General features: G+C 45.3%; 2 protein-coding genes across 4 annotated transcripts in view; one reads left to right on the plus strand and one right to left on the minus strand.

Annotated features, from left to right (window-relative positions):
* LOC144175162 (uncharacterized) overlaps positions 1-27,971 on the plus strand; it is a 56,187-nt gene that overhangs the window by 10,996 nt on the left and 17,220 nt on the right. Inside the window, exons 1-4 of one of the 3 annotated variants that reach the window (XM_077704261.1) lie at positions 13,799-13,952; positions 19,677-19,826; positions 20,558-20,759; positions 27,308-27,411. In XM_077704261.1, the coding sequence (XP_077560387.1) occupies positions 19,704-19,826; positions 20,558-20,759; positions 27,308-27,411 (429 nt within the window). In that variant the 5' untranslated portion in view covers positions 13,799-13,952; positions 19,677-19,703. Of the gene's footprint in view, positions 1-13,798; positions 13,953-19,676; positions 19,827-20,557; positions 20,760-27,307; positions 27,412-27,971 lie in introns of those variants that run through there. The other 2 variants (XM_077704259.1, XM_077704260.1) reach the window with 2 other exon arrangements.
* LOC144175489 (uncharacterized) lies at positions 5,321-6,256 on the minus strand. The gene is made up of 2 exons (XM_077704568.1): positions 6,080-6,256; positions 5,321-5,596 (listed from the first exon to the last, which is right to left on the minus strand). The coding sequence occupies exons 1-2, from the start codon at positions 6,254-6,256 to the stop codon at positions 5,321-5,323; spliced, it is 453 nt and encodes a 150-aa protein (XP_077560694.1).

Raw genomic sequence — 27,971 nt, forward strand, 5'->3', positions numbered from 1 at the left:
TTTTTAAAAAGAACCGATTGTGTTCACTGACACAACGTCGTCGATCATTCGTATCAGGCGTAGACACGAAGCGTAAAATCACCAGATTGCGTGAACCGCCGAATAGAGACGTTAAAGTATTAACCATGCCTTCACGCAGCGCATACAAACCCTACACGTATCAGATGAACCGACTTCAATCCTATTTGTGATAATTGCGGATCAGCAGAAACGAATGAACATGCACTACGCGAACGATCAGCCTGCGATTAAGCAATGTGCTATATGCAGCAGAAAGTTGTGGATGATTGACTCGAGCTGCGACCACTTACAGCATTCCTGATACTTACCATGCCAATGTTTCACTCTCAGCCCAAACCGGCAGCGGTAACATTCGACAACCTTAAGAACATACGCGTCGCTGCAATGTTACAGCTGCCCCAGTTGCACCAGCGGTGGGCTTTTTTGTCTATTCCGTCCCCAAAACACAGTCGACGAAACCATTTCTTGGTTTCATTTCACTTCTAATACTACATTTACTGTCTTCTTGCCTCGCCTTTTTCTCGCAGAATTAAATGTTGGCGAACGCATCCCGGCAAACGTCTGTGCGGTTTCGTCTTGAATAAAGAGCCCCTTTCCTAAAATAGGCTGATACCGACCTCGTAATTTAGAATGATGTAATCGCGCAAGGGAAAAAAACTGATACGAATATGTCAAAACATCAAAAGATTGTTATCTTTTTATACGAGTTTTTGGTAAGCTCCCAAGGCTGTAATCGGGATTGAAAAGAGAGAGCTGTGTATAGGGTGAGGCTCTTTTCGCATTGTGTTAACATGCATTGCTAACCACTGTTAACATGTAGTGCAAGTTCACCTAAAGTATGCGAACAAGTTAAGAACGTCAAAGCCAGCACGCTGTTTCAAGACAAGCAGTTTCGAGTACGACGCATGATAAACTGATTGTCGGCTACGGTGTTGAAGAAATTGTGCTGCTAAGAAGCGTGGCCACAACTTGCCTACAGTGTCAGAAGCGAAGGTGCTGTTATAATATGATAGCAGCAAAACATAAACATTCGCTTATTGCGAGATTTTGGGAATTCGCTTGCGAATTGGTAAGGGAGGAGTGTAACTACACTATTTCCTCAGAAAGGCGTCGAGCACCCATAATAGAAAATTAAGGTTTTCACCGAAAGTGCCAGAAAGCACAAAAGAACGCGAAAAATCGGCATGCGAAGACCTGTTTACGAAAAATGTCAGAGTTGTAAAAAATGCGGCATTCGCCTTAAGTGACTGCGATTCAAACGGGTGTAATATCTTCCCTCTAGCGTTTAGCCCACAACACGTGGTTCAATCCAATTTTGGACAATGCCGCACGTGCATGCACATGAATTGGTTAGGTCGGTACTAGGTTGGCCAGGGTACTCCCCAGGTATTTTTGGGGAGTGGACATTTTGAGAACGGAAAGTTCAAGAATTTCAATGTTTCATCACAACAATTTAGCTCTGCTCAAATACCAGGTACTGCGGCGTCACGGCGGGGCGAACAGGGGAAGCTGCTGAACAAAATATAAAAGCTACAAGCTGTAGCCTTGACGTGCAGATGTGTACGCAGCTGGCAATCTGAGACTTCAAATTGACTTGTTCAGACTCCTTTTCACTCCGGGTGGTGGTGGGAGGTGCGGGCTGCTGCTGCTGGAGTTGATGTCCCACAGCGGCCAAGATTATTTCCTCACATGCGCGTTTCAAACGGGTCAATCAGCGCGGTGGGTGGCCTACCGAAGGCCGTGGACGGGGAAGCGAGGCAGTGGGCGCCATTTCCACTCCATTTTACCCTGGATTGGCGTTGAAGGTCTACACCAATATCATGATTGTGCCCTACTTACACCAGAATGTCAATGCGCATGCTATTCATGCTGGTTCTCGTAGATGTATGAGTGATGTGTGAGTGTAGAGAATTTTGACTGCGGCAGTAGCGACGTTTCTTGGTGGGGCATGTTGCTGTGGCGCATAAACGCAGAAGTGAAGATGTTTTCCTATGGTACCGGTGAATTAGGATCAGCTGTAAATCTGTTGTCGGCAACATCGTCGTTTGACCGTTTTATCTGTGAAATAATTGTTGCCTGTGGTTTGGAGTTCCGCTGTGAACATTGTAATATAAATTATAATGATATAATTTTAATTATAATAATTATATTACTATAATATAATAATAATAATTATGATAATAATTATAAAACTATTATAAATATAATAATATAAATCAAATGTCCGGAACTATCTAAAGCAGTTTGTTTTGCCGGGGGAGCTGGCTCAGTGGCTCACGCACTGCTATACGCGGGTGGATATTTCATTCCCAGGACGTGGTTGTCGCTTTTGATTGATTGATTGTGGGGTTTAAAGCACCGACGCAACGGAGGCGATGAGGCGCGCCGTAGTGGAGGGCTCTGGATTAATTTTGACCACCTGGGGATCTTTATCGTGCGCCGAAATCTCGCACACACGGGCATATTTGCTTTTCGCCTCCATCAGAAAAGCGGCCGCCGCGGCCGGGAATCGAACCTGCGACCTCGTGCTCAGCAGCGCAACGCCTTAGCCACCGTTTGTCGCTTTGCTGAAGGAAGCATGAAACAAATACGCCAGTAATGTACGAGCGTACTTAATACCCTAATTTGGTCACAAGAAAATCACAGCCCTTGCCGTTGGCTGATATTACAAGCCAAGTGTAAATTCGGCCCGCAAAACCCAAATTTGAACTCTGAAAGCCGTTACGCATGCAGTTGCGGGTAATGCAAGTCCACGCGCATTGGTGCACAAAAATTTGAACACAAGTTTTATGTGGGAAAGATATTTTAGTGTAAAACAGAAAATATTGCTTGCTCGCCGGTATCTGAACGAGAGACAAAACGCTGGTTTGGATACCGCAGTACAAAACAATTTCACTCTCTCTGCCTGTTCATACAAATTCAGTCTGCAGATGCACCCCTGAAGGCAACAGTGTGCCGTTTAGTTGGCGTAGTACCTTGCAGTTGACATCCGCACTCTGAGATGACCTTAATGTTCAACAGCTTTGCTGAGAAGTACTCGAAAGGCCTTTTTTATGCAAGCGCTATCTACATCCGTGCATTATCAGCAAAACAGTGACATTTCTCGGAAGCACTACAATGCACTTCTCGAATAGGTGCAAATGACGGCAAAGCCAATTGTTCTGGTGTGTATGCGAGGAGAGCAGGTAAACATAAGAAAACATAAAGCCAAGCATCAGGCGTATCTGGCGAAATTAAAAAAAAAAGCGCCATTCAAGTACCCGCAATTCACACTTACTTTTGCCACACTCGCTACCGGTTTCTATCTTTCCATATGGAAAACCACAGGTGACTGAGTGCCCGTTGTTAACGGAATGACAAAAACATACAATTTGAAGCGTGGTTAATTTTTTAAGTTTGAAACTACGTGTGCATATCCGCCACAGTTCTATTTTCGGGTGGTTGGCAAGACTACATAAATAGGTCATTCGCGAGCACATCATAATGTTCCCGAACGCTGAATTACAATAGTTCACAAAAAATGAAACAGAGGTCACTGGCCAAGTGAATAAAAAAACAAGAAATGACGTTTCGCGAGTGCCCCGGTTCCCTTGTTCAAAATAAGAGCAGTCAATTGTAGCCGCTGACTTAAGTAGAACCAAGTAATCTTTTGAAGATATGGCACACCTTGGATGCATGCACCCTCCCGTTCTGTTCATCGTGTGCGGCGTTGTCCGATGATTTAACTTTCCAGATTAAGGCGTGCCGACCTGTTGTGCTCCGTCGACAGCCTCTCGGCGCCGTCCCACTTGATCTCATGCGCAGCCTTTTGCACGTGCTCCGCGATAGAGTTGGACACCGCGTTTTAAATGCAGAGCATTTCTTAGCCTCGCCTCTTCCTGCGTCGGACGGCGTCCACAGCTCCGCGTCCGCAGCAGGTGCGCCTCTCTTCCTTCCCTCCTCTCTCTCAACAGCAGCTGGCGCGCGCATGCGTCGTAGTCAGCCCGTTCGCTCCGTCGCGGTCTCGGCGTAACAGGTGCGTGATAGCAGCGCGGTGGGGCGGGGAAGGGCGCGCGCTGCTTGCGCATGCGCGCTCTCCCCCCCCCGTACTGCTCTCCCTCTACTGCGCGCGCTGCAAATATAAAGCGGCTAGCGGTCGCTCGTGCTTCAGTCACTGCGTTGCTCCTTCCTTCCTTGGTTGACGTTTACTCGTGTCTGCTACTCCAGCATCACGGAAGAAGCGATGGAAGCAACACTGCCTTAAACCAGTACTGAGGCCCCAATGCTCTGCATTTACTCGTGTTCCCCTCGCGGGAAGGCTGGGGAATTTTTTTATTTTGTACATCGTACCGGTGTTACTTCAGGCGTTTGCAGAAAAAAACGGATCAACCTAGCTCTACTGCTGGGCAGCCCGCGCAAGCGTTTAGATAAACGACGCAGGGAAATTTGCAACGTGGAAGCTTGTCTTTAACATTAATCAGCTCACCGCGCAACTTGCTTGTAGGTGCGTGCGCAAGTTGCACGTTGCGTTTGCGGAAAACACTTGCCAGCGCTTCACTGGTCCCAGGTACTATTATGAGCAATATGAAAGGGAACACAGGAACTTGTGTGTGGCAAACAGCCTCGAAACCGACTCGGAGCGATACGCGGATGGCGCTGTGAAAACCAAAGGAGGAAAGGACGGCGCTCTTAAACTAACTGTTGGCGCTCCCGCCCCACTGGCATTTCTACAAAGCAGCAGCTTACGTCAGTTCGCCGATAAATGGTATTGTCGGACAGCCGATAAGATGAACGCCGGGAATGGGAACAGTTGTTAGAACAGCATCCCCCTATCCACTTTGTTTCCGATGGCGGACTCTGCGTATCACTCGCAGTTGGGTCCGAGGGTATTTTCTGCGAGTTCCTGTGTTCCCTTCTATATTGCTCGTAATAGTACGCTCGGTACAACGGCGCGTTTGGGCTTCTCTCTGGCCGCACTGGATACGCCTTCATTGAAAGGAGGCCGCTCGGGAGGTATCCTTTTCTGCGTGCTCCTCACAAAGGAGCATGGGTAGCCGTTCTTCTTGAGGTATTTTTCAATTGTCAGCAATTCTTCCTGGAGCTCAACATCATTGGAGCATGTTCATAAGGAAGGATTTGTCAATGCCGGAACCACGGAACATTTGTGGCTGATGAGGTGTACCGATTGATATTCCAGGTATATCTAAGGATGCGTTGGTTTGCGGTAAACACGAAAACTTAGACCTTGTGGTACACGAGAAACGATGACGCCCGAAAAAGGAATGAAACCATTGGCCTCTTCTTCCACAGTAAAATTAATCTAAGGTCCCACGTCATTGAGGAGCTGTAGAAATCGCTTGACGTGCATTCGGTCCAGTCCGCAGAAGCAGTCGTCCTCATACCTTACCAAACTTTTCGGCCGCGGCTGGACGTTTTCCAGGGCTTTGGCTTCAATGGCTTCTATAGTCAGGTTTGCGGTCGCCCCCGATATTGATGCACCCACCGCACTCCCAAAAATCTGTTGGAAGAAGTCACCTTCGTAGCTGCAATAACCGTTGCTCAGGCAGAACTGAGGCAGCTGGCATAGTTCCGGTACCTGAAAAGGGGTCCGTTTCTCGAGTGATGAATCCCCTCTGAGATGTTGCCTGCAGGTTTCAATTGCCAGTTCAACCGGGACGCTTGTGAAGAAGGAGCACGTCAAAAGACAACAGGATATCCCTGTCATCCAGAGCGACAGCCTTCGCTTTCGCAATAAAATCCGAGGTGCTCCTGGCATTCGTCCCCGTCTTTTCTACCGGTGGTGCTACGATTTTGTGCAGGTACTGCGACAGAGGACGAAGAGGGGACCTCGTAAAGTCGGCAGTTGGCGGAGTGGTACGTCGGGTTTATGCACTTTTGGCACCCCGTATATGTCAGGGGATGAACCGTTGGTGCAAAGTAGCTTGTAGTACAGGTGCTTGTACGATGGCGGTAATCCCTTGCATATTTTGGAGAGCAATTTCTGCAAATGCGTTTGCACTCTGGACGTCGGGTCTTTTGCAAGTCGCTTATACGTTCCCTCGGCGTGCAAGAAGCTCACCATTTTCTCATGGTACGTTGAGAGTTCAAGGGTCACGGTGACGTTGCCTTTGTCGGCGGGCAATGCAGCGATGTCGTCGTTGGCACGTAGACTACGGATAGCTTTGCGCTCATCTTCGGAGAGCGGGTTGCGAACGGGGCTACTTTTCATGTGTGACAGCAGACCGATGGCTCTCATCCTCACATCATCTTGGATATCTTGATCTAGCAAACGTATAGCTCCTTCAACAGCGCGCGCTACCTTGCGGGGGTCAGGCGGCTTCCCTTGTTTGAAATTCAGGCCCCGGCTGAGAAGATTTTCTTCAGCTCAGGACAGGACGTACGGAGAGAGGTTTAGGGTCTCAAACTAGGGAGTTGTTCGTTCATTTTCCTTCGAGGCTAGCAAAGCCTGCAGCTTGCTTTCTTGGGAGTTTGCGTGATCGTCTTCTCTCAAACGCATTTCGTGGTTCGCAGCCAATTGAAGGCTTGCGAAAACATCCGGGGCGATGAATTCCAGGTTCCGTTATGCAAAGAACAATTCTGTTTCTAGGGGCTTTTGGTTTAGCTTTTTGGTTAGTGGGATGGCGCCGAGATACTGACGACGGAGCGCATACATCGGCACCCGTTGTTGATCAGTTGTTGATCAAATCGCTTTCGCGCTACTAACGACTAGCCTCCTGGTTAGCTAAGTTGGTAGAGCGACTGCTCCGGTTAACCAGTGGTCCCGGGTTCGTATCCTGGACCAGGACGAATTTTTCTTCATCTGCGAAGTTTCTGAGAAAGCTGTATAGCTTTCCTTTGTAGCCGCATGGCTGCATTTAGGTGGATGTCAAACGTTCCTTCACGGGTAGTGGTTATGTGTGCCGTGTACAGCTTCGCTTTCCAACCACATTCACGGGGTGGATTGGCGCGATTTTTTTTTCGTGGGACCAGACTGCCGATTTGTTGATGCCGATTTTATCCTCTACTGTTACTGCAAATATACACTATAACAAACTAATTTACTGACCTGATGCTATTTCGCTGTACCGAAGTTCGACTGTACTCATTTCTGCAGCCGCAGACGCCTGAAATTTTGTTTTTCTGTACTAACCTGTTTTATTTATTGTGGCCTACTACATCGGCGGTGTACGTCTATGAATGATGTGAGCGAGGTGCTCTTGCCCCCAGACACCCCGTGATATAACGGCTGTGCAACATAATATGAATATAAATGGCATTAGGGGGACAGAATTCAGAGGGAGCGAATGAATCAAAATTCTTATAAACAGCAGGTGCTGTAGTTAGGGCGCTTTCCCGGTGGAACGTATCCTCAGTCCCAGATCCCCTGGCGGTTTCCGGCTGCGAAAACCCGGTTAACCAGGTGAAGCTAGGATGTAGGGCTCTTGCTGGCTCATGGCGCCGGCCCTTGTTGAATGGAGCTCTTGGTGAATGAAAATGTTCAGATAATTGATAGAGCACAGTGCAGGCATGCAGCTCATTTGTTTGCAAAGCGCCCACGCACACGTTCGCATGGTGTAAAAAAAATTAAGAATCACAACTGGCTACTAGCTTCGTCAGTTCACGGCCCGGGCATTGGATAGGGCTCGACTCCGCCATAAGAAGCGTCTAGCCAAGAGGGGCTATTCCTGGGGCCCTATTCTCGACTGCATAAATTGCCGGCAATTCAGGTAATTTTCCGGAAGTCTTTTCTGATTGGCTTTCAATTTTGGTCACGTGCTTCCGGTCGACAAAGCAGTTGTGTGCGCTGTCGTCATTTTGACGTTTCATGTCGTCTACGGACACCAGTTCTAAAGTTTGCCTTATTTCTCGTTACTAAAGGCGCATAATTCTTGGCCGGCAATGAAAAACCAGACTAAATGCAGCGGACCTGACAACATAAGCCTGGCTTTGCTATTCAACAACAATACTGCTTGTAATACACACCCCCTCTGTGATTGGCTGAGAAGGCGTGACGTAATTTAAACAGTTGGCGGGAACGATTACGTCATTCATTGGCAACTTCAGCCTGCGCAAGAGTGACGTAATGCTACGTAACAGCTTGAAAATGGCGGCTGTTTTTGTCGCAAAGTACAAGCAAAATAGGGCACAATATTGCCCCGGCTTACGGCGCCACGAAATGTGCGGCAATTTGCAGCAGGCGCAGTTTCGCATGCGCGCTGTTTAAAGCATGTTTCCTACCGAAACAAATTATAGTTTCAACTGCTTCCAAGTCAGCGATCATGGAACATACAAATAACATGCAGTATTTTGCTTTTATGTTTGGCAATCAAATAAAAATACTTGTTTGGCGTAACCGCAACATAAGAGGGCAGTACAAGCCTCTCCATGACAAAGAGAACCCAATGCATGGCATTTGTCCATACTTGTCCTAGTAAGCTGTGGGGTCACATGATCGAACTCAAGAGAAAAATAATAATGAAAAGTGACTATTTAGTTCATTACAGCGCTGATTGCAGTCGAGCTTGACGAATGAGTGAATCGGCGACATCGGTGCGCAGCGGTTATCAGGCGTAGCGCTTCGCTGCTCTTATGTGTCATAGAAGCGATGGTCGCGGCCGTCTTTTTCTGTGATCACGCCATAAACTTGTAACATAGCAGCAGACGATGGCGTGGTGGCGGTGGCGGCAGGGAAGGTGATAACGCAACAAAGCTTGCATTGAAGCAGAGAGCCCAGCTATGTTAATAAAAGCGATTGAAAGAAATAAATAGGTACGGTAAAAAAACTGTGTGATGTTCTTTAGCTCGACATCCACCTTTAGCTCGCTTTGGGATCAACGTTACTCGATCGCCTTGTGGTGTTGGCGCCAAATTTGACCTCCAGAAATGTGTTTTTCTTGTCAGCCTCAGCTACCGTCCTAATTTTTATAGCACATGCCAAGTGTTTTTATATCTTTCTTGCACAATATTTGATAACTTGGTAGCGATCTTTAGGAGTGACTCGTCAAATTACACTGCATGTCGTCATAGCTATAGGTGCAGCACGTCACTGATTGCTTACGTCGTGCTTACGCAAAAAAACATGGGCGAAATGCCGGCAATTTGTGCAGTCGAGAATAGGGCCCCTGTTGCGCGTTTATATTGCCTCCTTTACGGCTGCTGGCACAGGATTATCAGTAGCGGACGAAAAGATGAGAAAGCACGCAGAAATCCCCGTGCGGCGTGATCACAAGTTTGTGCACCCTGGTCTGCCTCTCGCAGGGCGTCTCGCTTCAATCATCTGGTCCATTTGGTGATCAATACAAGACAGACACCGTCCTTTTGAGTGTTCCTGCTTTTTTTCATCGGGTAGGCGCAATAAGAAGCAAAGTCTTGGTACAGCGGATCTGTGCGAGGCTACGACCCACACATTTTTTTGACGTCGTCACATCAAAATTTCATAGATTCCACGCGTCTTTAACGCGCGAAATGTTCCTAGGCATGTACTTAAAAAATCTCGGCAGTTGTGAAAAAGAACTAGCAGCGGCAAAAACTTAGAAGAGAGATCGAATCCTTTTAGGTTTTATGCTTGGGTCGTTGGTTCATGGTTGCAACAGGAGAGAAACAGCACCAAGTAGATGATACATCGTTTAACGCCTTCAAAATACTCACACATGCAATGTGTCCCTCCAATGCCCAAAATACAAGCCTTACGAAGCGTAAGGCGGAAGCGCATCGGAAAGCGAATGATATTTAGCGGCAAGAGGATGAAACCGTTGGAGAACGCGAGGCGGAAGCAAAACGTTTGAGGTGTTCAATTAGGCAATAATGCTTTCGCATGTAGAACCGTTAGGAAGCGGTTAGGTGGCCTCTGACTGAGCTGGAACTGTTGATTGGTTGCAGCCACGCTAGCCATGTGGTCGCGGTCGGATGTGTCAATGTCAATATGTCTGGACCAAAAAGGCGTTCCCTTTCATCTTGGAAACGTTTGGCTTGTGATGCCACTTCGCTTCCGCCTAACCGCGACCACCGGGAAGCATACGTACGTAGACTTCACGCCATCCAAAAACATACTCTGCAGTCGTGGGTATAGCAATCAGTGAATATGCTGGCTTACTCAAAGTCTTATCGCAATCTTATTTAGAGTCTCATTCGCTGTCTTATAAGTTTTCGGAAAGCGCCTTATAGCCTAGGAAACATAAGACACCAAATAAGTCTGCCTATAAGTTTGTCTTATTGGAGTGGAGCAAGCATGCCCAGGTGTCATTCATGGTTGTTTACCCAGCTAAGAAACATGTCTAAAAAGTAGAGGAATGTAGCCCGAGAATAAATGGGGTGACGGCACGCTTTAGCATGAGTGTTTTTCTTTCAAACTACGGTTAGCACACCGTAATTTTGAGCGTCTGTCTGAACTCTTGAATTATCTCAAATTCAAAGGTGTTCTTTATCATCAGTAGAACCCCCCCTCCTCTCCTTACCAGGACTGAACATAGGGTTCTTGTTCAACTCCACTTAACCAATATGCGGCCGAAAGAATGTCGACTTGATGTATGGGACGTCGCCCTGCTGGGTGGTAACAAGCACACCTGCTTTGGGTATTTCCTAACATCCGCTAAGCTGAACAGCACAAGGCAAAAAAAATGTCTTGTTAAGCTCAGCAGACCAGAGAATATTGGAACGGAAACCAATATGGTCGCCATTAGCATGCGCCTTTAGTATGTAATGGAGCCCTTTTGCGTAATGAACGTAAATAAGACTAAGAACTAAGATAGCGTTCGCAGCTCGTTTGCAAGGAGGCTGTTTCTCCGGTGTAGCCCTTAAAAGTGAGTGTCGTCATATGCGCGAAATTTGCGGCTTTTTTTTTCTGGCGGCCCCCACGCACAAGACTTCCTCGCTGTCAATATACTGCACGTTGTGTACAGCATATTCAGGTCTTCTTGCAAGGGGGTGCAATAAGTGGCAACACCTAAAGCAAAAATAAATAGCCAAAGAATAAACAAATGTTGAATATGCAAGGACTGTGTTCAAAACTGCATTTCACCGAGGATGCTATATTTCGTGTACCAAGAGAATCGGTCGGAGACTCATGCACGTAAAGAAGCCGAGAAGTGGATGCATTGTGGCTTGTATATTCTACGACAACGCCATTGCTTGCGGTTCTATATCAGGAGTGTGAGCACTCGACATCAAGATTGTGTTGTCACAAGCCGACCAAGCGCAGCAGTTTTGCGTACACGTGGGAGTGCTGCCTGTAGGCATATCATTAAACGAGGGCCTTTCGCGTGCGGCCCCATTGTTCTGCGTCGAAAGCCTCTCCTTTGTATGTACCTTTGTCTGCATTAAAAGCACTGAGTCGGCGATAAACTATCGGGTAAGAAACATTTCTTCCTGCTTTCCAGAGTCTTCTCTTGGCTTATGTCCAATAATAAGCGGCAGGGACTACTCCTCTGCGAAATCGACCGGCTTGCTTATACACCTATGGAAAAATATAATGGAAATTAAGCGCTACAGTTTTGTGGCTGCCTAATTAGTAAGAAAACGTCATTGATGGCTAAAAGCTGCAAACGTTAATTACTTGCTCAACCCAGCCTCCACTACAGTTCAGCCTTTTTTACACACACCATGTTATCTATAGCAGCGTTGGAGAAGTTTCTCAGAAAAAAATACTAGCAGAGATGCTTACAAAAAATGCATTGTGGCCTTTAACAAGGTCAGTAGTGCACACTAGCATGCAATGTAATGATGAGGTCCATTGACGTTTTATTCGTACTGGGCCACTGCGCTCACTTGATTGATGCCTTAGGCATGAATGAAACCACGAAAGAGTACGTGAATTTGAAACCACGAAAGAGTACGTGAAGCTTTTTTGGAGAAGAGCAAGAGGCCTACTGCCACGTTACTAATTAAAAAAAGAGGTACATAAAAGCTTTGTCTTGAGTCAGCTGCTCTTCTATCTCTTGTCCATCAGCTATTTGAAGTGCGTACTGCCTCATGACTTCAACATCACACTCTTCGTGGACGACATTTGTATTTCAAATGCTTCGGCCTCACGTAACATCACCCGACTAAAGTTACAGGCTGGCTAGGTGAATATATCTTCAGGTGGATACATTTTTCGCCCGCTTTTAGCAAAGTCAATGGTTGTGTGGGAATCAACGGCACCTACAAGAGTCAACAGCATTCTAGCAGCTGCGTATTTGTGAACATGACCACTGTGACGTGTGTATTTTTACCTTGCCAGTTGTCGCTCCCTATAAGGTTGCAATTTATGGCTCCGAGGACAGTATGGCATGATAGAAAAAAATGTACCCGGGCGAGCTTGTTGGCAAGGGCTTTAAAATAGGAGCATAAGGAAGATTTCTTCCACAAACTCGGTGTGTGAGTTATGACCAAGGCAATTTTTCTGACTGAACGACACCGCTTATGGTTCCTGCCTGGAAACCAGAGTAGTTAAATACAAAAATTCCGCGGCGCACCTCATTCTGCTTACGTGCGTTCAAGAAAAAAGCCCGACGATTCTCGTTAACAAATTTTCTGCTATTCGCATGTGCGTCGATTTCACTGCTTTCATTTTTGTCTTTTGGAGCGAATTACTTCAACCTTCTTCCGTTCTGCTACAGCGTGCGAGCGTCTCTTCTTTGATTTTGTTTCTTTATCTTGCCGTGCCAATTACGTCACCAAGCAGACTGCCACATGCCACAGCTTTCCTGTAAAAGGAGGTCTGCGCATGTGGACACCTGTTCCACTCACACGCTTCGTAACTGGAGCTCCATTTTTAGGTGTCCTTAATCTATCAGCTCTCTCAAGAGACGCTCGAAAATCCCGCGTTAGGGACGAGCAATATACTCGCAAGTAATCGATAAAATAATGACGTTGCGAGACGACCCTTAGAAGGCCCCTTTCGAACGGGCACAGAGTACGGCAAGGACAATCGTTCAGGTGTCTGTGTAGTTATAGCAGCTAAGCCCTTAAGTGACCATGGAAACGTCACGTTAATATTGGGTAACTGGAGAAACTCCGTGAGAAGCAAAATATGTAACACACATTCACTTTTATTACATTCGCTACTGTCTCTTGCGTAACTGCTCTAGGGAGGCGAAATGTGACGAAGTTTCGGCGGTGTGTTAGTGAAACTACAGGCCAGTGCTACGTGTTGGATGATCAATTTTTTGAGTTGTTACCGGAGTTTAGAGGGCCGCAGGGTACTATTTTCCTGTAGTTCATAAGCTTAGCAACAATCGTCATAAAGGGATGCCATAATGAAGCAGATACAATAATATAGAGGTAACTCGAACAGCCGCGCTGATCACGGCAATAAGCTGGATTCCCCTGCCCATGGCTCACTTCTTCGGCTACAGCCACGAGCAGCACCTTCAGTTTTTACTGTGTTACCTGCCTCGTTCATAAAAAAAAGGTTCATACACTCAAGGGTTAAGTTTATTAGCCATGCCAGCTTGATGCCCCATTCGCCACACAGAACCTGATACGCGTAATGTGCAAAATGGATATCAATGGTATTAAAATGCTTTAATCCGCAGTCAAAAGTTGGCGGTAATTTATAAATTATGAGATGGTAGGCAACATGTGTGTTACAAAACCCACACGTACACGTTTTTTTGTAGAAAGTAACAGACACCAGGAATTCCTTCGGTACTCCAACTCGGTCAGTATATGAGCGCAACGGTGGGGTTGGCTAGCTTGCGCGATAAGAGATAGAGATCAGATAGGGGTCAAGAGCGCGGGCATTTTTATTGGCTCTTTTATTGCCACGTCATCCAGATTACGAACAGCTGACGCCACGCCCATACAATTTTGTATATAGGCACCTGAGGCAAGACAGCGAGTTTGCGCTGAGCAGTGGTTCTCTGCAGCAGTCCACTGCTGGATCATCTGTTACTACACAAGCGCAATACAAGCCAGTTAACGGCAACCGCTATCTCCGAAGTGCCTCCCCTGCTTCAGGTGGGTATGCTAAGGTAAAAGCCTTTTCGTCTGCTCTCGGTAAGTACATTTGTCTGTACGGAGTCAAGCTTCAGAGCACCAGTACATAAGTTAGATGCACCGCTATTGGATGCACTCTGGAGACAAGGCTACGCTGTCTGTGGGAGTGGACGAAAACATCAAGCTCTCGCATTTAGATATATCGGCGAAATTTACACCTCTCTAGCTGGTAGCCCTCCAAAACCCTACGTCAGGCGAATGTAGAGGGTGGGAAGCCAGAACCTGAATTTGTGAGCCACTTCAGAACAGTTCTTATGATATATAGTGTAATCATAGTTGATCAACATAACATTACTTTGAACGAAGTTACCTCACCTTCCTACCCACCCCTTTTTCCCATAAACAAACATGGCTGAAAGATCAATTTCTTGACATACTAAAAAGTTGTCACGAATGTTATCGTACAAAGAAGGCGTTCAATCATAAACACTGCTATTACGTGGAGACAGGAATTTTGAAAAAAAAAAACGGGACGAGGCGAAAATACGAATGCAGCTTTTTAATGCAAATATACTAGGACCGCGATATTGTAAAAACACGGCAGATGCCCATGACCACTCTGATGATTTAGTCGGACATTAAGCGTACTACTGACACAAAACTGCCTTCGTTACTGAACAACGTAGATACATTTTAATTATGGGAGTCCACTCAACAAAAAAACTAAATATTTTCGAGATGATGTAATGCTACATAAGTTGAAGCCGCTAATACCGACGTAGGAATCGACGTCGGCGTCTGTAACAGGGAAACGGCTCCTTCTGCAAGTATATTTGAATGCCTCCTGCAGCAGGTGTAGCTTGAACTTCGACACAGCACGTCCACGCCAGTACTCCGCAAATAAGGCAAGAAAAAGAAAAGCGCAGCCAAACAAGTGAACAGATGGTTAGCGAAGTCCACCATCGTTCTTAACTGCCCGAACATATAGTGGTAGTGTCCAGCAGTGGCGGAATCCTCACAATACAAAGCGAAGCCATTCGAAACCATAAGGGTTCCGGAAGCGGATCGCATGACCAATCGTGTAAAATTGCAGCAAAGCCACGCCCTGTGTGAATACGGGTTTCTGAGGCGTTCACTGGACCCTAATGCTTTCGCACTCACAACACCTAACAAGTCCTTGGTTCATTCACGTCCTTGGTTCAAAAAGTTCAGCCATTTCATTGTATGAGCTACTAAACTGGTTGTGAATACCCACCGCTCCCACATTTTATTTCCCAATAGTAGTAATAGCTCGTGCCGTTTAAAAGAACGTTAGCATGAGTTTGAAGCGTCAGGTTTTTCAAACAGTTCCCAAATAACAGACAGCACACAGTTAAAGCATAGGTTTCTGTTATACAAAGGGCATTGTCGCAGTGTCCTACCACTTCGTACTTCGAACAATGCAGCTCTGCGTGCTATGCACAGAGAAAATTGTCCAATTATTTTTTCACTAACCTGTACACCCTTCGTCTTTGAAATTGAGAACGAATGCTTTTTCTGGTTCACGTTCTTTACAATGCGCATAGATGCCCCTACTAAAAGTGTTCTCCTTGGTATTTCAACTCGGTTGAATTCCACTACAAACTCATTCAGGGTTACAACGCTCATTAGCATGAAAAGTATATTTCAGCAGATTCGCGGTAACAAAGATTGCAGTAGCGAGGTTGGAGTACGTAGAGAAATGTCATTTACAAGAAGCCTGCGAGTTAGGGCCGGATGTCGGTAAATGATGGCCGCTTCGTGCCCTGCAGGAAAAAGGACCTTGAGGCGAAGAACATTTATGATCCTCACACAAGGAGCGGTTGCGAAATTTAGCTGGGCAGCTTTCTTGGAAACACCACAGTTGAGCATGATGGCACTCCTTCGCGCTTTTTGTCCTGGCCACATCGACAATCTAACCGTCACTGTGCCAACTCCGCCAACTAGACCCTAAGCCGCCTGCAGTGTGCAAGGGTTGAAAAATGTAGAAAAGGCTGTTAATAGGACGCTTTTATCCCGGGCGGTCATAGGCGGATAGGATTTCTCATAGCAATAAATGTTATCCCACCAAGCACCAAACTACCGGGTCAGAGATTGCGAGAAAGTATAACTGCCCCACTGCTTATCAGAAGCTCCATTAACTACAGTCGCTTATCTAAAAGAGTAAGGAAGCACCTACTTTCGTAACATTATATGTGGCGAGAGGAAATTTTCCGCTCCTGTAATTAAATATGGTTATAGGGGATTATGTTCGGGAACTGAATGAGTGATCGAGTAACAACTTTATTTATCCGAAAACCTCGCAAGCAACGGCGGGTTGTCGAAACGGGGGAAAAAAGGCCGCAATGTACTTCACACCACAATCGCAACCACTTGTCTCGAAGGGAAAGCTGTAAAGCTTTAATGACAACCACGCAGCTCAGACAACGTCCCTTTTGTGGTATTGGCCAACTAGCGATAGAGCTCATTTACCTGCTGAGATAAGGCGGGTGGAGATATCTCCTCATCTCATTTATCTCCTCTTGCCCCTCTCAAGGGCGAGAGAAGATAAACGTGTCCATCCAGGCAAAGATAGTGGTTCACTCGATATATCGCAGAGATCATCAGAAATACAATCCCCATTCAAACAAAAAAAATTGTCCCGCCTACCATAAGCACAGCCACACGAGTTTGAGTTTACGGCTTTCTGATAACATCGCACTTGAAGATCCGTAAAGACCCTTGTTCCAGCTACCGACTAGCGAATATTTCCTTTAATCGCTCTACTGAGTATGCTCACAGGTAATCTAAAACTACTTACTGTGGCCGTTATCTATTTGGATTCAAAGAATACTCCGCAATCAATACTTTTTGGCGTCGCTAAACCCCACAACACAAAGGGTATTTCACACCAAACGAAAAAAGTTTTTGGTGCATTTCCAAAGCAAATATGCTACTTAGCTTCTGTACTTTTTAGAAATTTCACTTCTCATTGACCTTATGCTCCAACGAAGTACTTATTAAACAACTCTCCTGATTCTTTAGTACTTTTACGTATAATCAAATTCACGAATTTCGCTAAACACCGGTTTGTTAAGCTGTGATTGGTGGTGGAGCCGTGATTTAAAGCAGGATAAGGACAAATGAGTTCATCAACTGCATAGCTTCTAACACATGTGCCAGTATTTCTTTTCTGGCATGGTTACTGCACTCCAGCATATTTTAAATGTTGTGCCGCCAAAACAATGACCCAATAAAAAATCCCCGCTATCCACATTACCAAACGTGCAGAAAAACAATTCTCCTCAAAGAACCCCGACACTGACAGAAGGCCGTGATCGCTTAACCGCGTAAACCGCACTTGTTGGCAACAAATAGAATGCAAAAGACAAAACGTGATGGAATCGGTGAAACCGAAGAATAAATACTAGACACAAAAAACCGCGCAGAAACGCAAGAGAATATTCTGAAAATAAAACGCAGCATTAAAACTGCAGCACTTCAGTGGCGCAAAATAAGAAATATTTATATATAATTACAATTATACAACTTTTTACACTTTTACAACTCTAAAATTATCATATTATAGTTAATATTATATTATAGTATTATAAAAATTATAAATAATTACACAAATATAAAACGTACATACAGAACAAACCGAGCCTTGCTCTCGAAAATTGAATTCAACACTAAAACATGCCAGTGAGTGCTGTGTTAACAGGCAAGATACATAACGGAGTGCGCACAGAAAGGCAGGTCAATTGCGAAGCAATACACATTGGAATGAAAATATTCAGAAATCGCTAAAACTTTCCGGGCACAAAAATGACGTTAAAAATAGAAAGGGACTATGTGTGCTGGCGAACATGTAAATGGTTTTACTATGTTCCCATCAAATTTAAATAATGATAGCAAAAATATACTGCACTAAATTTTGCGGGTGGTCAGTCCTATCTATTGCCATTCACTGGATAAAAATAATGACGGGCGTCATAGAACCAGAGATAACGTACATTCCTTGACTTAAAGTTTAAATATTTGCTTCAGAGGTAAATTTTACTATAGGGCACTGAAGCAAGATAACGATACAGCCGCACGTTTTAGCGAAAAGCAAATTTGTCTTACGGGTACGGTTCGAGGTACGCGATTCAGCATAACCCCTAGTACAGATGGGCGTTCTGTATCATATGAAGCATTCGGTGGTGTTTGTGTGCTGAATGCGTAATACTGGCAAAGTTTGTAACGCAAGAAAAAGCGCTCATATCGGAAGTGTACTTGGTCGTGTACTATAGTGATTACTTTCACGGAAGGGGGGGGGGGGGTCCTCTGCTTATATGGAAAATTTTATTGAGGTGAGCGGCGTCAAGCAGCGCGTCTTAGAGAAGAACACCGGTGCGGCCTAGGTGTTAGCCTGTAACCCCTTATAAAAAAGGTAACAAGAACATTAGTAGTAAACTCCAAGTGCCCTTGGTAATTATTTGCACCCGGTCTTAAACAGCGCAGCGAGAAGGAATAACACGCTCCAGAAAATGGCCTCAGGTTAGAAGCTAATCACGTCAGTTGCTTGTTTGAATATACTCTTATTTAATGAACGACTGATTAGTTTTAGTTTCAGTTTCAGTTTATTTGTTTGCATCTTTTAGATGCGGTATGCCCGGGCGAAAAGTGAACTTCTTCACTTGAAGAAAGCCCGGGCCCCCCGTACTGGCATGCAACGTCAGCAAACAGTGCTTCTGCAATACATAACAGTGAGGTATAAAAACAAAAAAAAAACGAACCCTTTTTGATACAGAGTTTCTGACGTAGTTTTTGTTCATACGTCAAATCAGGGTAAATATTTGTATGCAATCATGTGTTTAAACCACACGAGACACTCGAACACAACAGAAAAAAATCAACATAAGTACAAGAAACAAATACAAAGAAACAGAGAAAACATGTATATCAATGAGAACTATACAGGCAATACGTCAAATGTAAATAGAGTGTGGTCTCCAAACTTTATACATGGTTAGGTTACCATACACAAGAATACACATCAGTGCAACAAGTAAGACCAGATTTGACACCAATTAAGCGTAGTTTTCAAATGAAGTCATTGTTACCAGCTCTTAAACAGTCCGAATAAATATTAACCTATGTTTTGGAGTCTCTCGTCATTGTTATAAATCTTTTTTTTTCCTATCAAAGGCTCGAGTGAATCAATGAAAAAGCCGCATCAAAGTAGTTTCAGCCAAGTAGTCATGATAGATTATGGACATCATTTTGCCAGAGATGAAAGAATATCTTCCAAAAGTTTGGTAACTACATCCGAAACCGCCATTTATTCTTGTACAATGCGCTTGGGAGGATTGATGGCAAACGTTTTTTGTGATAATAACTGCCATTTCAAGTTATTTTGGAACAGTGTAGCTCACACGTGCGGATTATTCCAGAAGACTGATGACTAAGGACGGTACATGGCTTTGAAAATACGTCGCGATAATTTGGGAGGTTTAAACCAGGCATGCCTAAAGGTCTTCAATTCATCGTAGCAATAAGAGTCATGCCTTTTTTAACACTTGTATACACTTTTAAACGTAGAAATGATTCAATACATTACAGGAGGGGTATACCGCGTGTGTGCGTGAATAACAATTTAATTACATTCCAAAAACAACTTCACCTTTTGTTATAACTTTGGCGCTTTAGTGTCGCCGCTGTTTGAGGGAAACGCCCGCACAACGTATGAAATTTGCAAGCCAACTTTTCTATTGCAGCTCACTAGGCTCGACCTGAGGTGGAAGATGAAGGCCCGCATTGAAGACCGGGTTGTGTATTCTCCGTACCCGGACATCGATATCCCCATATGCTCATTTTACACGCTGGCCAAAGAGTTGCTTCAGAAGAATCCGGACAACTTAGCACTGGTGAGTAGAGTGGCAGAAATGATTCCCGGTGGCGCAGAAGTAATTGAGATACGGAGTTCAGTCAGCGCGGTGTGTTGTCGTTTTTTTTCCCGCCTTTTTGCGCTGTTTTGAATTTAAGTTAGTTACGGAGTTCACAGGCTAATGATTCGACCAAGGTTGAAGGAAGCGCCGCTCTCAGGCGCTGCCTACATGTATGCTAGACACATTCCTGCAGTCTGTACGTTCAGGTTTGGGCACATTTCACATGTTTCTCCTTACCATAGCTCTTCCTTGTATGCTTACAACAGCCCGGATAAATGCCCTAAAAAATGAAGCCAAATCGCTTCCGTTCACTGAACGTAAGTTTGGAGGTAGCTGTGGCGATAGAATGTCATTGAGGTTAGCGAGTAATGCAAAACGCACACCTACTCACTTCTTATAGCATATGAGCTGATGGGCTCCTAAAATTACAATGTCCCCCAGCTGCTAATTCTTGTCGAAATTAAAACGCACACTTACACGCTTCTTATGGCATATGAGCTGATGGGCCCCTCAAAATATAGTGTGTCCCTGCTGGTATTTGGTGTCGAAAAGTGAGTTTTCACTTTGCTTTCTAAGCTGCTTTGCAGGTGGGGAAATACACCCAAGAAATGCGAAATAACTGTTCCATAAAAGCGTTGCCCTTGTGAGAACTCACTGAGAGTACGCGCCAGAAAAACAAAAGCTAATCCCCCTCTGTGACTATTTGGCAGGTTGACGACGCGCTGAGCCTGACCCGTCGAGAGCTTCTTGCGCTCCTTGAGCGCTATGCCGTTGGCTTCCGGAGACATGGTGTACAACCCGGAGATCGTGTCTGCGTTCACCTCACCAACACCGTTGAAAACCTTGTGGCCATGTACAGCTGCGTCCTCGCTGGAGCAACCATTGTGATGGCTAAAACGTCGCTTACAGAGAGTAAGAACACCGAAACACATTTATTTTTGGGCACTGTTTTGGCAAGAATTCACAGGAATGAAATGTTGGAGTTTTCCTAAGCAATCAGCAAAATTACATTTTCGCATGGTGGCGGGGCGTGCCAATACTGCCAAGAACGTGTACCACGAAAGGGCTGCTTCAATCACTCTTACCTTAGCATAGCGACTGGATCGGTGTATAAACTACACAATATTTTGGATAAAATACTCAATTCTTTCAAAGCGCCTGACTAGCGATATCTGAATATGATAGCGAAATGCATGAAACTAATATTGGTTGTGGCTTATTTCCAAGGCTGTGGAAATATTTTGACCACTGATTACGGAAAATACGTAATCTTATTTCTGTCTGAACGGCATCTCCTGCTCCGATTTATGCGATGTCGTGTAAGGCTCCAGGGACTTTCCTTTAGTAGCCATGCGAGCGATAGCCCACTATTGGCCAAGTTTCAAAAAGGTAAGCGATGTAATAAAATGTGCCCATTGTTGCAAGATTTCATGCAAGAAAAAGCCGCGCAAAGGGGGAAGTGCATGCGACGCATAAAGAGCTATGCCTCTTCTGACTTTCGTGTCTTGTTCTTGCGCTTTCTCGTACACACTTACAACAAGTTAGGTTTTATCTACTACGGGCAATGAAAATGTTTTGAACTATACGGATTTATTACGGCGGACGAATTTGACAATTTGACAACTTCAACCAAGTTGGACACACAACTCTGCGCGTGCCGGGTGGCAGAAGCTGCCAGCTCGCGGCGGAATATTATCTCGATATTCGAAGGATGTAATCTGCGTCGTTACTCTGCCACATGAACCGCGACGTCTTTTTTGTTCCGTTTAAACCCTTTCTGAAAGTTCTTCGAAGAGTTAAGTTATCCGCCAAGTTTTCTTTGCAAAGCTAGGAACTGACGATAGTTAAGGAATTTGCACGTTTGCGGAATTAAAAATGTGAAAACAGAATAAATAAAAAAAGCAAAAAATGGCCCTTCCTTTTTTATTGTCGTCAAAATTCATAGAGAGAGAGCGAAAGAGACAGAGGGATAACTTTATTGTCTAAACAGCCCTAGTCTCGGGCGTCGGGACACAGTATGCTCAAAAGGAGACGGTCGGACCGTAGAACTTCCAGAGGCTCTCAATAACACGATAGCAGTGAGCCGCAAGGAGTTCTTGCGTCGACTTCGCGTCCACGCCAGGACCCAGGTTCAGCCAGCCCTTCCAGGAAGTGAGCGCATAGAGGTTTATACAATAAAAACTAGAGGGGAAGCTGGTGCTAGTGTCAACGCGAACAAGGCAGTGGCGCTTACGCTTCAATGGGAATGATGGGTAGTTCTGGAACCGGATTCCGTAGGATCGAAACGGGCCTCTGGCTGCGCAAATTGTGTTTTTTGGTAAAAAAAACTCTTATTGCCCGGTTCCCCGTTTACAAATTACATGGCGAACAAGAAATTTAGTGACGAAAAACCGGTTTTGTACGAAATAAACGGCGCGTTTAAATAAAAAGCAGACGCGGAGTCGAGGAGGTTTGTGGAGCAGGTTTGCCATTTGCGCCAACTACAGCAAGACACGGGCTTCTTTAAAAATTACTTGTAAAAGTTTCGGCGCTGGTGTTTTGTAATAAGAAGAGAAAAGTTTTGTGCTCATAAAAAAAACCGATTACCTTTGGAGAAGTTATTCTTGCCTGAATTGGTGCCATTCATCAAGCTGCATTCCTATCAGCCGCTGGTACTGCTGGTGTACGCCGTAGGAGCCGGCGTTCGCATGGAAGGTGTGGCTGTTCCAAGCGATTTGAGCCATCACCAGCTTCGATAATACATTGCTCTGCCGAATGGGCAGAGCCGCGACTCCTAATTCGCAGTCCACTTCCCCAGACAGAGCGCTGTCATTTGTGCTTTCGTGCTCGTGGGGCCGGCAATAAATTGATAACCCACCCAATTCGCCAATCTGGATATAAAACATTCCACTCAGGGCGGCGTCAGTGCGCGAGCGGCATGCAATTCAAGGAGAAACGTATTTTTTATAGCTTCTTCCAATTCCACGCGTAGGCAATTGCGTTCATGTAAATCAAAAACGAAAACGAAACTGCCTGCAATCCATAGTAAATTCCACAAGCCTTCGAACACCAATACGAATCTAGAACTACCCATCACACCCATTTAGGCGGACGATCACAGCGCCAGATTCCTCTCTAGTTGTTATTGTATGAAACTATGGCGAGGCGGGTATGCAGCTGTGGAGAAAAGTCGGGTGGACGACACTCAGTAAATGTGTAGTACTGTAGGGTGGGAAGGGCGGTCGGGTGTACGGCAAGTGAGGCGCAACAGGATACCATGTATGTAGTGGATACGAGGTGGAGTGAGAAGAGAGGAGGTTTGTGCTTTCCAGACCCCACATACGTCTTCACAGGCGAGGGTGGGATGGGGGACTGGGGAAAACCGCCTACTTGCACGTGGCGCGAAGAGATGCTGTCGGCTTGCATGATGTTCTGACACCTTTTGAGTGTCAGGGTGGTACACATTTGTCCACAACATGGACGGACCCGGGGAAAGTTGTCGGGTAAGCACGTGTGCTCGAGCATCATTGCCCGTCAAGTTGGCGGGTCCGCGGTTCCATATCAGCGTTATGTTGGGGAGAGGATGGACGCGAAGGGCGCAGTTAGGGGTGTAAAAGTTATGAGGGGGGTGGGATGGCGTGTCGAGAAATATTTCGTAGCGCCTCCTGGGAGTTACTAAACAAGAAAATTAGGACACAAAGAGGTTCGACTTTGGCGCAAATTCGACGGCGGTGCCTATAAAGACTTCTTCCTTTGTGGCGTTTTTGAAGGGGCCGATTGTGTCTATGGACTGGTTAGGGTTATAAAAGGTGATAGCACCATCTGACATGCTCCGCAAACATTGTTAACGTAAAATGATCTTGCGCCATCTCTTGCAGCTGCGCGGTGTGTGTCGAGAGTTTAGCCTCTGTAAAAATTTGCGTATGGTATAAAAAAAATCGGACGAATCAATAAAGGGCTATATAGTCTGCCAAAAAACCTCACATCAAGACTGCCAAAAAACCTAAAGAGAGAAGAGAAAAAGACTACGTACACAAACACTCATTTCGAATAACGCTGAATGTCTATACACCGATTTCTTTTACGGCTCCAATGTGAAAGCAAATACAATTACAAGAGGCCGCTTTACTACGAGATATAAGGTATGGGATGCGCCTGCCGAGAAACCGCATCGAAGGTGAGGATGGGGTATTTGCCTCAGTTACTCTTTACGTTTTAATTACCCGAATCCGTGAAATTGACAACGTGCGCTGAAATGACTGCCAGAAAACCAGATTTCTTACATATGTGTGGTGTCTAGGTGCTTGGAAGAGCCACGTCAACCGAAAAAACTCTTCGGCACATTTGAGGGATAACACAATTACCCTACTTTGGTGCCATAAACGACTAACTTTCGGTGATTTATAAGCATAGCACCTATACAGTTTTTCTAACCACCAACTAGTCGCCAGTGGTAAAGAGCTCTCGGAACTGTTTTCAGCGAGAATAAACGGACGGTAGGAGGAGGAGGAATAAACATTTATTTTAGCAAGACAGTATTGAGACGAGGTTGTCATCAGCCTCCTATATCCAGGAGTGCGAAGTGCTGTCCCTCGCGCTGTTTTAATGATGTCCAGGAGGCCACAAGCCTGCGCCGGATGCAGGGCTCATTGCACCAGGGCATCTTGAAGCTCCGCGGCCGAGCTGGTCGGCGCAGACTCCCACTGCTTAAAGGGTGGTTTGTTAATGGGGTTTAGATTATGTAGGAAGCAGAATGCAAGATGATAAGTAGCAAGGGGTGAGTTTCAGTGCCGGCAGTCTGGAGCGAAGAGGGATAGGGCATAGCTTCGAGGGAATCCTATGATAACAAAACATTTCTCCTCGCACTCTTCGGAGCATGTATTGCTGGTAGTTTGATAGTGAAGGGTTTGAAGGGGGATATGTTCTGCTCACGTGCGTTTAGTCTGAGTATTGGATTATGGGGTCGGTAGGGGATGGACTATTGGTTGAGGCTTCTTTGACAGTCGGGGCTGTCTTGTCCAGAAGTTTGGAATGCCCGGATATGAAGGTTGTGGTTGGCAGCATAGGCTGCATCATACCCGAAAAACCTGAGTGGCCAGGGTCTATTTCGATGTTGTCGGGAATCGTTTGCAGCATGATGCGAGCACCAGGAGGTGCTGGTTCGGCTTGATATAGGCCACAGGCCTATTGAGAGGGTGTTTTTATTGCGAAAAATGGTTCATAAAACGAGTCGTCGTGGCATGAGCCATGGTCGTTCCGTCGGCAGCGCCAACTGAGAGGTGAAGATAAGAGGCCGCGGTGGCGATGCCTCATTTTGTGAGCAGCAGGAGTGTTGTTATTGGCGCTTTATGACCGCCCGATGTCGGTTTACTTTGTGTGTTGGTCATCTGCAAATCTCACGGTGAGGTGCCGAACTCCTACGGGGCGTAGTCCTTTACGACAATAGAAAAATCACTTCACCATTCTAGAAAGTGAACCCGTAAATCCCGAGGAAGTATTTCTTTTATTTCCGCTGTCTTTGTATATCTAATTGTTCTGTCATTGCTGACTGCTTATTCAGTTGTGTTTATAAATATTTTGCGTGAACATGACACATCGGCCCAATGGTGGGCTGTCGATTCGCGGTACAGAGGGACGGGCTCACAAAGAATCACGCGCGGATGAGAAGACGTCAGCCAAAAATTGGCTGTGGTCGCACACATTTGGCATCGGTGTTGGTACCGTTTATAGGCTTAGAGTATAGTAGAAGCATTGGAAGATGCACCCGTCGCATACCGTCTTGACAGGCCCCGTCACCGCCAGTACAGGCTGTAAAATGAACAATGTAGGGCGTGTACGGCCGAGCAGTCGGAAGTAGAGGATGAACTATGACGTACGGCTACAAAATAGCTACGGTTGTGGGCAGCAAAAGGAGTGTCAGCAAGTAACGGTGCCGTTAAATAAAAAAACAAAAACAAAAACATGCGGCCAGAGATGGTTACAGCGCAAAGCATGATCAGTGCATGATGGCGAAGTGTGTCTGGGAGAAATGCAGTGTTGCGGGCTTTTAAACCCAGAAAAGGGCGGGTGCATCAAGCCGGAGTTCGGAGTAAAGTGATGAGATACTGACGCATTTTTAGAGTTCCCTAATAAATCTTTCAAAATTTGCATGTTATTTTTGTTCAACTTCAAAACAGCACAACTGCCTATAAAAAAATAATGCTATTGTTCGTCCCATCGCACTCAAAAGGGCAAGTGTATTGGCGAGCACACTAGGCCCCGTTTTAAGTGTTATTCAAGGCGCTTCCTAATCGAACAGGATGCTCCATGGGGATCACTTTGACATGACACCATAAAGGTATTGGCGGGCACATAAGGGTCAGAATTGATGTTTAAATGTGACTGCTGGATCGGCAAACTCACGTTTAGTCTTACGGCTCTTGGCGGCATATCTACCATTTCAGCTCGCTGTTGAGTTGCAATACTATGATGTTAACCCATGATCTTCTGACGACTTTTCCCAGAAGACGACGAACACAAGACCGTTGCATACCCATGTTCTAATACACCTGCAGCAGGGTCCTTCCAAGAAGCGTCATGCTCGCTCAACCCACCAAGAAACACACCGTTTTGCTTTTTACGATTGCCTCCCCGCCCCCCCTCATGCTCAAAAAAACTTTTACTAAATGAGCAAGATATTACACGTAGTGTCTACGCAACATATTTCCAGCATTTTGAAAGTCGCGATAACTAGGTTCTTGTGGCTTCTTAGTTTTTTTTTACATAAATTTCCGGAATTATCTTTCATACTTTTGTTCTTTTCACTTTTTATGTGCACGTGTTGTTCTTCCCTTAGTTTCAAATAATTAAAAACCTGAATTGATAATCTGATTCGTACTCAGTCTTACTAATCAGCGACCACTCTTACTTGAGTCGATTGCACGAAGTCAGCAAACGTCCAGGGTCAAGTTACGCTGCATTTTTGTAGCACGATCGTTCATCTCCTGGCTTAGTTCAAGTTCATAGAGTGTTTTTGCTTCATATTCATGGAAAGCTGCAAGTAGCTAGGTCCTTTTTGAATGGTTCATTTTGCGTGGAAGGTCGCCACCTGAGTGTACTTTCGCAGTACTATAAGGTAGGTATCTCAACAATGATTTTCAAGCCCATTTAATTATTGCATTACTTTTTGTGCGTTAACACTGTTTATGGAGACAGACATACAATGGCTCGTTGGAACCATTTGTCCTTATTGTTTGTTTTGGGCCTCATAAAATTGTATATCCGAATTTGTGTCTTTTGTAGATCAATATTTGCCAACTTTGTGTGCTTAGATAGCGCTGTGCTTGTCTGCTTGGCAACAGAATTGGAAATTACCTGAAGCCGTGTCGTATAATACACGGTGTAGATTTGTCTGCGTGATTGCAAATTATTTAGGGTCTAGGGTAGAGTGGTGTAGAGAATAGGTAAATTTAGAGCCGTCGGACTTCTCTTTTGCTTTGCAGACGAACTACGCTACCAGGTGGAAGACAGCGACAGCACGCACATTCTCACTGATGTTCAGTTCACGGAAAAGGTTATGAAAGCTACGGCCTCGGTGAAACTAAAGGTATTGCTTCCTATAGCGCTACACTATCACCACGTATGAGAGAATAATTAAAGGCGTGCCAGTTTGACCGTGCTTTGTGGAAGCCAAGCCAGAAACCGTTCTGCAGTTCCAGTCACATAGACGTTTTGTCATGGGTGTAATGTAAGATTTGAGGGGTACTCATGTGATCACAGTCCAATGTGATTTACTAATTCCTGACCCAGGGGCATAAAAACCACCTTGCACCAATAAAGTTTTAGGCATCCATGAAAATTTTCCTAATGGCGTAGTTTGCCTATTTAGGCAATATATCACTTCTTTACCGAAATAAAAGTTAAACAAGGAGCACATTTTAGAGGAGCTAATTTGCTCTACATGGCGTTCGCTATCTGGTAAGCGAGATATTTTTGTTTTTATTTCAGTACATAAGTCATATATTTCGAAAACAACCTAAATACGCCGTTGGGAACGTTTTCATAAAACTACAGCACTGGTGCAGGATGGTTTTTAAGCCCCTGGGTTATGAATTAGTAATGTGATCACGTGAGTCCGCCTTAAGTCCAATGCTTTCGAAGTTTTTT

Source organism: Haemaphysalis longicornis, unplaced genomic scaffold (genome assembly GCF_048455015.1).
Source record: "Haemaphysalis longicornis isolate Haplotype H1 unplaced genomic scaffold, Haemaphysalis longicornis Haplotype H1 scaffold_3, whole genome shotgun sequence".
Taxonomy (NCBI): domain Eukaryota; kingdom Metazoa; phylum Arthropoda; class Arachnida; order Ixodida; family Ixodidae; genus Haemaphysalis; species Haemaphysalis longicornis.